At 36.0% G+C, this 12,469-nt stretch overlaps 1 protein-coding gene across 1 annotated transcript in view; it reads right to left on the bottom strand.

Annotated features, from left to right (window-relative positions):
- The window catches only part of LOC128996186 (anoctamin-8-like), a 32,906-nt gene extending 20,437 nt beyond the window's left edge, over positions 1-12,469 (bottom strand). Inside the window, exons 1-10 of the mRNA XM_054421324.1 lie at positions 12,152-12,469; positions 10,538-10,623; positions 7,814-7,974; positions 5,807-5,894; positions 4,338-4,485; positions 3,907-4,023; positions 3,579-3,685; positions 2,648-2,833; positions 1,886-2,038; positions 749-884 (exon numbers count right to left, since the gene is read on the bottom strand). Coding sequence (XP_054277299.1) covers positions 749-884; positions 1,886-2,038; positions 2,648-2,833; positions 3,579-3,685; positions 3,907-4,023; positions 4,338-4,485; positions 5,807-5,894; positions 7,814-7,974; positions 10,538-10,623; positions 12,152-12,290 — 1,321 coding nt within the window. The 5' untranslated portion in view covers positions 12,291-12,469. The remainder of the gene's footprint in view (positions 1-748; positions 885-1,885; positions 2,039-2,647; positions 2,834-3,578; positions 3,686-3,906; positions 4,024-4,337; positions 4,486-5,806; positions 5,895-7,813; positions 7,975-10,537; positions 10,624-12,151) is intronic.

The raw sequence follows: 12,469 nt of genomic DNA, 5'->3' as shown, positions 1-12,469 counted from the left end.
AGATTTATCTGAACAGACATAAAGCAGAAAAGAAATACCGAGGTCAAATGAACGTCCACTCATGCTCATCTCCTGATACTAGGGACGCTGTGTGGCCATAATAGTTTATAGCCCCTGTATGTATGAAGGAAATTTTACAGCTGTTTAATAGTTCCGTATCTGGCCACTTGGATAGCTAGTAGTGTTATGGTTTTAAAGTACTGTTTCTCAGTAGAAAAATCTGCTACTGTACTGTTACGTAAGCAATAGATTAAACGTGGTACTCGGTCCTGGATATTTCCCCAAGAACCGTCTTATAGAACCAACACATCACTAGAAAAACTGTCAAATGTTGTCTTGTCTCAAATTAAAAATACAATCTGTCCATCCCTACTGTAGGCTAACGTAGTTCAGATGTTTTAAGGGAACTTTAGCAGAATCACAGTTTAATTTTAACACAGCTCTCTTTTGCTGCTTTTGTTTTTAGCAATAAAATTTATTTTGGTATTATAAGAGTTGAACAGGTGGGGTTAACTCACAACCATCTACAACTATGGTTAGACCATCTAAGCTCTAAAGTTGATTAGTCACACATTGCAAAATTGTACCGATTCAACTAACACAAAACGTAACAAACTCGATACATGAAAAAAACACTTGCGAGTCAAAACAGAGGTATATATTTCTTGGCAGTAGACAAGTAGTGCAGCTAGTTCTATGCTAACCCGGTGTCATGCCCGTGTATGTCACTAGCGGGAAGTAAACGTACCTTTGTCATTGAGCCAACAAGCTACTTTGTAATACGCCTCATCCAGCAATGTGATTCCAATGGCTAGCATAATCTTGGGTAAGTAGCTCAGACAGAATGCATATCCTTGTGCTTCTATCTGTCTGTCCCACCAATCCTGTAGGAAGTGATCTATAAGTTTTTATATTTTGACTACATATTGACATATTACAAATAACATTGAGATGTAAATGGGCCAGTTTTAACACAAATATGAAAAATCGAGGGAGTGATGCGTTTTGTAGATCTGTTACTAACTAATATTAGACGTTAATTCAGTCTGAAAAGCCTCTAAAGCCAATTATCAAGAATTACAGGGTCATGTTTAGAACAATAAAAAGCTACTGACTTTTTTTGGATCATATCAGTGACCTTCTGACTACCAGGCATAAATCCACTCAATCTACTGAAAATAAGTTAAAATAAAAAATTTCAAATTCAAATGTTACAGAAATTATTACGCAGTCATTCACAAATGCACAACATTGCAATGCGCTAGATAACAGTAAGTTTATAAGAAACAAACTTTAATTAACATAGTCCAAGAAGGAAAATACCATGATCGGGCTACATGGACATAGTTTGTGCCGAATAGCATCAATTATCTTATATTTTTTACATAATAATGCTAATGACTTTGTATTCTGAAGTAGACATCCAGTATGTTATAGTTATAGATTAGCTGCAACAGTCTGCAACTACAAAACTTACAAAATGAAGTAAAAAACACACAGTATACGAAGCTTTTATAGAATTGGTGTTATTGGAAGTTTTTCATTGTATTTAATATTTTTTACAGAAGCACTGTGATTAATAGGGACATTAAAGATGATTCATGATCTTTTCAAACGTTGACCTTTCTGTTTGGCATGGTTTAAAAGTTAGTAAATAACTAGGAAAATTTTATATTACAGAAAGCACTGGATTCAATTAAGTAATTTTTATTCTGAAACAGCAACAGGCAACAACTTGGACATGGCTATAGAACGTATGCTTCATGGTATTGCATTTATAAAAAAGATTACTGAATCGTTATTCAATTCCATGTTCTACCAACTATTGTAGAGATAGTGAAACTAAATATACGTACGATATGGTAGTAACGAAAATTACGATTACCTGCAGTTTGAGATTGAGCATCATAACAATGAAGACACAGACAAGGCAAAGTGCTATCACAGGCACACTGACGAAATAACGAAACACGTTACGCTTCCACGCAGGATAAGTGGGTTCAAGCCTTCCAGTTACCTTGCTTACTTCTAAGGGCCCCTGTGTACAACAGCTGAGTTATTAAGGATATACTTGGCTTAAAATACCTACTTTGTATGGTCGCCATTTCAATAAAAAAATATTAAAGTATTAAGATATAGGCTAATGACAAATAATTAGTAGGCCTACAACCAAAACATTAAACAAGAAAATGTATAGTGAAATAAAAACATGAACAATTCACAAACTGATAAAGCAATCAAAAGTCACAAAGTGAATCAATCTTAGAGGTTTCGGGTTTTACAATTAGTTTTTACAATTACATTTAAATCAACTTCCATTATTTTTCACAGGCAACCGTGTAAACACAGAACCTTCAGAGCTACTAACTCCTTATACAGTAGTAGTCTTTCTACGTTCATTTAGGTTGGGGAAGAAGGACGAATATGCTGCCTAGTCTATGGTTTTTAGTCACTATCACCAACTCAACATGGACAATTCTCCAGCCTAGCTAATTTCAATCGATTTTAATTTTACTATCGTGGTTTCAGTTTACCTAATGTACAGTAGCTTGCACTTGTTGTAGAACTTATATTCATCTAAAAATAGAACAAATAAACAAAAAACATAGACAAAATACTTGGTGAGGGAAAAGTCAGTGCTACTTACAGAGAACAGTGGTCGAGGCTCCTGCAGTAGTTCATCTCGCTGGTCTAGTGTGCCCCACTTGTACGCCAACTCAGCACAGTAGCGCTTCCATGCCTCTAGGTAGACACTGAACCAAAGCACATTGAAGAACGCAAACAGAACAAACCCGACATCCTCAGTGGCTTGGTCACCTCGACCGAATCCAATCTGTAGAAAAGTATCAGTTGACTAAAATGCCTTAATTTTGTTAAGCGTGTGATTTCCACAATAAGAGCAGCTAGCTTACCTTAAAACGAGTCCAACTCTCTGTCTACACTTGACAAAATTCCCAGGGGACGAAATATTGTGTTTTCTGAAATTACGGTGACCTACCTGGACTTTTACTAAGGTGAGATAGTTGCTTACCTTCTTAAATCTAAAAATCACAATACTGCCTTAGAATAGAGGTCTATGGGTCTCAGAAACATTTGAGTTGAGTTGGGTTCAGAGATTGGTTTGGACCAGAACTAGTTTTTGGACTAATTTCGAGTTGTGTCATTAGAGGTGTGCATATTTGAGGGGCTGATTTCCAATTGCAGAAACCATCTACAAAGATTAAATGATTGAACATTCAAAATTTTTTTCTGATGGGGAGAGATGTTCAAGCATTTTGTGCGATTGCGGGAGATGATTATATCTCTGTGACCTGACGTCATCATCGTCTCCCGCCATAACTGCAATCATAACAATCCTCCCGATTGAGACAAAATCAATTATTTTCTATTGAACAATCTTTACAGACACTTTCTGCAATCAAAAATTAAGCCTGAAAAATTATTTTCAGTCCGAAGATTCGCTACGACCATCTGTTGGCCCGGCCCGACCTAAATATGTTGACCCTGAGATAGTGAACTTTTTCCAAACAAAGCAAAATGCAATATTGCTGTTCCAGAGAACAGAATAAAATATTTACCCAAAACGTAAATCCAACAATAGCAGGCACAATGAGAGCTGTGGTGTAATGACCAAGCCATGCGAAGTACATGGCAATCTTGACACCAAAGTAGGTGCTTACTTCATCTGAAACAAAAATAGAGGTAATCTAAAAAACAGAAATGAGCATAATATCTATTCAGCTACATAGTTATACTTGTAAGATGGCGGAAATAGTCAAAATTAGGTCCATGCAGTAATGTTATAATGTATTTAGGCTAAATCAGGTTATATCTTGAAGGTTACAGCTTAAAGTACTGATTCTGTGGTGTAAGTACCTATGCAAACCTTTGCTGTATGTTACCTACCGAGAGGTTGAGTCCTGGTGAATGATCGAACCCATGTGTTCCGCAGCTTACGAAGGGCATCAAGATCATGGAGGGGGAAAACTTGTGCTATGATTCCAGCAGAAAGACACTTTGGAACTGAAAGAAACAATTAGGTAACGTTGGAATTATATCATGGTATTAGCTTATATTATGAAATGTTAAAACTTACACTGCACAACACTTGTGGGGTAAAAACTACATTACATTTAAAACGAAGTGGCAAATTTAAAAAATCCTGAACTAAGCAGGATACACAATAAATGTTGGCACTAGAGTGTACAGTTCTTTTAAATGTATTAAATAATCCAAAAGATCTTTATAAAAATAGAATTTTTAGAATGTATTTAATATACAGAATACTGTATTGCTTTAAACCGACACTAATAACATTCCTGTCAAGTTGCACTCACCGATGGCTTGTCCCTCGATCAGTTTGAGTCCTGCGATGGCGTCTCCCTCCGTAGCTCTCAGAGTCTGTAGGAGATGTAGCACTAGCCACTGACGCTCTTGTGTGGTGAAGAAGTGATCTGGCTCTTCTGTTCCCTCAAAACAGTCAACCTAAAACCAACAACCTCATTTTATATGACACTGACTCACCAGCGCACAGATTTTAAGCTAAGAACAAGTTTGCATTAAATAAATGAAATGACAGCTTCGTTACTGATCTAAGTAAGGTTAGCTGGTTTTTCAGCCAGGACCATATTAGAAGCAAAATTATTAACAACAGCTGGGTTACAGTGTTGAGCCACCAAAAAGCTTCCAGATTTTCAGGATCAAATCAATGTCTTTTCGAATACTAGATGAGCACTACAACCAGTTATTTGCTTACTATTGGTATGCATGGATTAAAAAGAGGTGAACCATGAAGCTTGGTGTGAACTATGAACTTTTAGCGGAACTAAGTTAGGCGGCGGTGCCCCAAAGCAGAACGTTTTTTAACTTGTTGCAATGGACTTAAATGTACGGGCTTGCGCAGTTAGATTTAAATGTAAGTGAACCATGAGTTTTAATGAACATTTGGAAATAAATAAGATTTATACGCTTGTATCGATTCGAAAACACCTACTGTTATTACATTGAGTCGCTTTGGTAATTCAATTCAGTTATTCTATGCGTTCTTCCTGAACGATGCACTTAGTATTGACGTCGTAGCTTTTGTTCAATGTATGACATTTTGTAGCGTTACTGTTTGAAGAACGGAGAATCTTTCTGCAGAAAATAAAGTTGTCGACTTTTTACAGAAATATTTTCTGTAAAAAAAATGTTACTAAATGTAATGTAGCATTTTTCTGCAGAAATGTATACAGATTAAGTGTGGGCCATGTGGCCCTAATATTGTCTGTGACAATAAATAATTTTTCAAAAATTAAATTAAATTAAAATACAACTATTCAGGCAGGCTGGGCTTTCTGCAGCCCTCCTTGTCTTTCTGCGACAATATATCACTGTTGCCAGTAGTTCTGCTTTGGAGGGGCGGTGTTATTTTAACATATGCAAATATTTGTTTATTTTCACACAATATAACTTAGTAGGCCTATGTCAGGAAAAAATTAAAGTAGAACCCTGTTCTAACAAACAAGTAAAAAATTGTACATCTTAGGACACTAAAGGGAACTAATCATGAGCCACAATAAAAAAATGAAATAAAAACTGTTTCAAACCAATTGATGATAATAAAACAAGATTGGCAAGGTAGACCTAATAAAAATCTTACTAATCTTAGGCTTTATGAAAATGTAAATAGACACCATTTAGTGTGAAACATAAAGCACTTACTTCTTAAAGTGAACCTAAAAAGCTGTAAATGGAATTTTAGGGTAGTAGGAATATTTGAAAACATATAAATAATAGCAAAATCGCTGATAAGAATGATTTATACCTCTGCCTGAACAAACTCCTTAAGTCCGCCACCAAACTCTGCCCGCAGAGCTTTGGGAAGATGAAGTTCTTCCGCAGCTTTCATTAACCTACACATGAAACAAATGTGTTGATGTAAATTTTTTTTGTAAAATATTAAATATTTTAAGGGCTTAAATCAAACTACTGTAAATTACACTAAACTCAAGTCCTGATTAACCAGAAAAAAGGATATCAGTGCAGGCTTCCCGGATACGGTACGTAAAATTTAGGTTAATACCCAAACCGGGTACGGTACTATTAAATAGGAAAGGGTTTTAAAATACTAGACTGTATTAAATTATGGTAGTCAACATATTTATTTTCCATTAAAACATAGCTAAATGTTGTATTTGATAGGAATCACAATGAATAACATACGTATTTGAACACAATTACACATGAAAAATACAAAGATGTTGTACAGTCTTTAAAATCAAATAAATTATTTATAAGAGACAAAAAACTGTGAAATAATATCTTTGAAAAAATCTGTACAGTAACAGTTTCTGTTACTCAACCGAGAAACATCTCTTTTTGGCTCTACTTCCATGCTTCGTAACACAATTTTGATCCGGTGCGTAAGCAACAGTGGAGTCGTGATATTCCTCGGTCTGATTGGCCACCTTCAAACAATTCTCGTGTCTGCATGAAATATTTTCACGAAGATGACCTTAGTTTTATGGAAAAATACAAGAATAAAGACGGTGATTGGTGCGAAAATAGATGCGAGAAGCCAGTTTTAGGTGAGAATGCCGTACCTAGACTTTTTTCTAATTTACCTTCGTATCTTGATACACAAAAAACGACAAAGAGAAAGACTCCTGAAGAAAGCATACAAGAGGAAGGCAACAGGATAAAGAATAGTCAACATCAGGATGAATAAATTTGACTAGCAAACGAGAACAAAGTCGGGGACTTTACTTCATTTTGCAACAATTAAGGCTGTATATTAGCATATAATTAATAAATAATAATAATAATAATAAATTTACGTGAATTATTAGCTTCATTTTGCACATTATAATGAATGTGGAAAGCCATATGAAGGCCTAGCTTTTGAGAGCTTCTGAGATCGTTTCCACAATGGCAAACGTAGATAATAATTATTCAAAGAAAATAGATGATTTAATCAGTAGGCCTTCAAACAAGAAAAGAAAATTTAAAATTTTGTCGTAGCTATCTAGACTTATGGTTCGTCAGGTAGGCTAAAACAAAAATATGAATATTTATACATGAAAATAATTAGGTATATTAAAACAATCAACAATTCAAGATATTTTTTATTTTACTCTTTCATTTGCAATTGGAAGTTTCACAAGGCATTTTCACGTTCATGGCAATTATTACAATACAAAAAATAGGCCTACAAGCAAACAAACATTATGTTTGTATTATAGTACAAAAACCACTACCGTATTATAATGCCATTTAAATATCTTTCATTCATCTATAGAGCAGTGAAAATAGCAAAACTCTCATTTAAGTTATAGCCTAGCACGTGTGAAGACGGACCCAGAAGGGCCTTGTATTAGAGGTGGCTGTGGGTTAATCCCCCCAAGGGGTTTATAAAGCCCATAAAATAAAATACAACAATGAATCCATACTAAATGACCAACTACAATTTAAATCTCACACTATTTTCAATAACATCATCAAACGAAGCAAGCCAAGGGATCAAAGTCCAAGAGATAATACCGCAACGGCTGGGACGAACTAGCAGTTGTCCAGTCAGCTTCCGTACACGTACTCATCATGTGCGCGAAAGGCCTGTCTTTCGTTTTTTATGTTTTAAATGTTTGTTATCGTGTTACGTGTGTATATCAAGTTTGACGACGCCAAATCAGGTGGATGTATGTATCTGAGGATGGCATTTTGATGCCGAAACGGCCGTAACGGAAACTACGGAGCTGTGACGAGGTAATTGTATATTATAGTCATCAATTCAGCTCAGGGGCTAAACCATGTCTATTGAAAGAGAACCACTCACACATTAAATGGTGCCGTAAGGTAGAAACCGTAGCTATCTGATGACGAATGGTGGCGCACATGTACCACGAGTCCCGGCGTGCCAGCTCGCAGTCGAGACAGCAACCACATTAATGTGAAGTCTTGAGCTCCCGAGGGAAACATCAACACTACGTCACACTCCTAAAAACAATCAGAAAATTTGATTGGCGAATATAAAATTGTAATGAAATATTTATTTTCATGTTTCATTACAATTTAACCCCATTTAAAAATATCTCAGTTTATAACAAAGTACTGCATAACAATGCATGTCACGAAATTTGGATCGAGCTTTGAGATTTTTCTTGTATAGTAAGAAGTTTTATTTGTGGAAGCGTATATAAATTTAGTTCAGTAAAGTTTAGAAGTACGGTATAGTTTTAAGTTTAAAGTAAATTTAGTTTAAAGATTAGATTAGTTTTACAAATTTATTTTAATTTAAGTTAAAAGAATAAAGAACACTTATTTCATCCAGTCTAGTTTTATTTCAAAAAGTTAGTAATTTATTTACAACTAGCTGTAACCCGCGGGCTTTGCCCCGTTTAACTTCTTAATTTTCAAGATTATCTCGTTCGCATGGCTCAATCACGTCCTGGTTGAAGTTTGTTCGCTACGCTCACTCACCTTTAGGTTGGAGCTCGTTCGCTACGCTCACTCACCTTTAGGTTGGAGCTCGTTCGCTGCGCTCACTTGCCTTCAGATTAGCTCGTTCGCTACGCTAACTCGCCTCCAGGTTGAAGTTCGTTCGCTACGCTCACTCACCTTTTGGTTGCAAATTAGCTGTTGTCATAAATGTAAAAGAAATAATAGTGCTGCACCCTGTTGGTAATTTTTGTAACTTTAATGCTATTGAACATCACAGAACAGAACCAACTTGTTTAATTGAAACAGCTGTTAAGATTCAATAATTTCATTTCTCATAAGGTTAACATGGGAAACTCCAGAGCCACTGGGGCGGAGCCCGAAAGGATTTTTGAAATAAGAATATGCCTATATGTTAATCGGGAATGTGAGCTAACATCATGCCAAATTTCAGCCCAATCCGACCAGTATTTGTCGCATTCACTTGTCACAAACATACATCCATACATCCAAACTTTCTCATTTATAATACTAGCAGAGTACCCGTCCTTCGTACGGGGTTGGCATATAAGTATCAAATGCTTATAGCAGTTATGAGTGAGGAGATGGTTTAAGAAATTTCGGTTCTTTTTGAAGTTCGTTCGCTACGCTCACTCACCTTTAGGTTGGAGCTCGTTCGCTGCGCTCACTTTCCTTCAGGTTAGCTCGTTCGCTACGCTCACTTGCCTTCAGGTTAGCTCGTTCGCTACGCTCACTCGCCTCCAGGTTGAAGTTCGTTCGCTACGCTCACTCACCTTTTGCTGTTGTCATAAATGTAAAAGAAATAATAGTGCTAGTGCTGCACCCTGTTGGTAATCCTTGTAACTTTTAATGCTATTGAACATCATAGAACATAACCAACTTGTTTAATTGAAACAGCTGTTAAGATTCATTAATTCCATTTCTCATAAGGTTAACATGGGAAACTCCAGAGCCACTGGGGCGGAGCCCCGAAGGATTTTTTGGGATAAAAATATGCCTATATGTTAATCGGGAATGTGAGCTATCATCATGCCAAATTTCAGCCCGATCCGACCAGTAGTTTTTGAGATTAGCTCATACAAACACACACACAGACACCACCTCTTCTTTATAATAGTACTAGCAGAGTACCCGTCCTTCGTACGGGGTTGGCATATAAGTATCAAATGCTTATAGCAGTTATGAGTGAGGACATGGTTTAAGAAATTTCGGTTCTTTTTGAAGTTCGTTCGCTACGCTCACTCACCTTTAGGTTGGAGCTCGTTCGCTGCGCTCACTTTCCTTCAGGTTAGCTCGTTCGCTACGCTCACTTGCCTTCAGGTTAGCTCGTTCGCTACGCTCACTCGCCTCCAGGTTGAAGTTCGTTCGCTACGCTCACTCACCTTTTGCTGTTGTCATCAATGTAAAAGAAATAATAGTGCTAGTGCTGAACCCTGTTGGTAATCCTTGTAACTTTTAATGCTATTGAACATCATAGAACAGAACCAACTTGTTTAATTGAAACAGCTGTTAAGATTCATTAATTCCATTTCTCATAAGGTTAACATGGGAAACTCCAGAGCCACTGGTGCGGAGCCCCGAAGGATTTTTTGGGATAAAAATATGCCTATATGTTAATCGGGAATGTGAGCTATCATCATGCCAAATTTCAGCCCGATCCGACCAGTAGTTTTTGAGATTAGCTCATACAAACACACACACAGACACCACCTCTTCTTTATAATAGTATAGATAGATAGATAGATAGATAGATAGATAGATAGATAGATAGATCACAACAAAACATCTGTCTTGATCAGATGTAAATAAAAACATTTGCTATACAGTCTCATGGCTTAACCACAATGCATTTTTGTACTCTACTGGTTTTAAACTAGGCAGCATAAAAAACTGTAATGTTTTAGCTCTCTTGGCCATTAAAATGGGTGTAAAAATAGCCTAAAATAATTTACATTACTAAGGCTTAGTGATCTTAAATAATGTTTACAATCTGAATTACAAAACAGGTAGGTCTATCGTCCAGCCTCATATAGTGCGGTTTTACTTGTATTATATGCTGAGTGTGAATAAAAAATGTGTTTTAACTATAAAATCAACTTACATGGGTAGGTATAGTCTGAATCCACAATCTCCGAGGAGTCATTAGATGCCCTGTACATGGAATCTTGCGACGTAGCATACGTGATGCTAGAACACAACAATATCTTATGCTTTAATAAGCTATTATCTACTTAAAATCATTACAATGGTTTTCATGAATAACATAATTAATTAGCCTATAAAAAAGTTAATTATGTAGGCTATTACAGTTTGTTGATGTAGCCTCCTTGGGGAGCTGTAAAATAAATTGTCTTATAAATGCTGAAGCTGTAATATACTTTAAGTTACCGGTATATAAGCCTATGTGTAAATAACACAGTTGTTATTATTTATTATTGCTGATGTTTATTTTTTTCTGTTTTGTTTTTGATTTTGGCTGGATATTTTTACATTAAATACTATCCACAGTTTGTCTTAATTATTTCTTAATTAAACTTGTTTCATAGTATCAGGTGTGAACAAAAAATGGAGTAACAACTACCTGCTAATTAGTGATTGTGATAAGATGCCTACACAATGGTGTAAATTCAAACAAGAATTTGAAATATTCCTCATAGCCTCTGCTAATGAAGAGCAGTCAGACAAAGTTAAGAAGGCTCTTTTTCTTAACATTGGTGGTGAATTTGCAGTGGAAACATTCAATTTGCTCAAACTATGGACTGCAGTTTAGTATCTGTTCCACACTCATTCGAATAAAAAATATTGATAGCCTATATAGATTACCGTATTCGATATATTGATCGATATATTCATACGAATGAGTGTAGGACAGGTACTAAAGTGCAGCCAAAGTATCAAATGATGAGTCCTATGATAATTTGTGAGTCGGTGGCTCAGCTGGTAGCGTCGCGGACTTTGGACCCAAGGCAGCAGTGTCGTGGGTTCGGATCCTGGTCACGCAACAAACTTTTATCAGTACAGTTCACCTTTATACTGTACCGGCTCACCCCGTGCTTTGATGGATGTACGTTCCACGCACAGATCTATGTGTAGTCTATGTGGACGGGCAAATGCAAGGTTAAAGAGACCGCCAACCTCTTTTTAAAAAAATGTGATAAAAGCTTTGGATGATCATTTTAGACCACACTTAAATGTTGTTTTTGGGAGATATAAGTTTTCCAGCTGAGACAGGAGGAAGGGGAAAATATCGACAGTTTTGTTTCAAGAATAAAAAAGCAGGCAGTGTTTAGCAATTTTGAGGATTTGCATTTTTCAAGAGATACCATATGCCTATATTTGTGATTGGAATTACTAACTTAGAAGCAGGATCAAATCAAAGCTGCTTCCAAAACTGAATTGACGCTTGACAAAGCAATCTCAATTGCTAAGAGACAGTTAGAGATAGACACGTGGCTGCTTTGGCAAATAAGAAAGACAATATTCATGTAATAAAACCTTAAAATTAATCAAAAAGAACCAGTTTCCGATTTTGTGGTAAGGAACATGATATAGGAAAGTGCAAGGCTTATAGGCCTAATAAAATTTGTAACTATCTATAGGCCTACTGTAAGAAAATAAACCACTTAGAGCAAGTGTGTTTCAAAATATATTATTTTTAATAAAAATTTGAATGAACCTCATAATGAACTTACATGCATTTCAAGTGCATGCATACCTGACTCAAATGTTTCCTTAGCACAATCCATGATTTTTCTATGTCTTAAAGTCACATCACTGTCATCTTGTTTATCGACTTCTGCTTCTGAACCTTCATTGTTTGAGGGGCAATCTTCTGTGTCCGTAGCAGGTTCCATTTGTTAAAATTTAAGTAAAGAAATCTATTGGTCAATAGTGTTTAAAATATTAAGACACAAATGAAAACCTCTTTTATCGTTGACATTGATTAAAACACATACAAGAAATTAAAGACTAATAAAAACCGCTTCAATTTGACAGCTAATAGATCGGTGATCGGGTCGGAATACAAATTTTC

Source organism: Macrosteles quadrilineatus, unplaced genomic scaffold, assembly GCF_028750875.1.
Source record: "Macrosteles quadrilineatus isolate MER2022 unplaced genomic scaffold, UCM_ALF_1.0 Scaffold_6__1_contigs__length_79288215, whole genome shotgun sequence".
NCBI lineage: Eukaryota > Metazoa > Arthropoda > Insecta > Hemiptera > Cicadellidae > Macrosteles > Macrosteles quadrilineatus.
The sequence above is the reverse complement of the archived record's forward strand: the minus strand, read 5'-3'. Positions and strand labels throughout refer to the sequence as shown.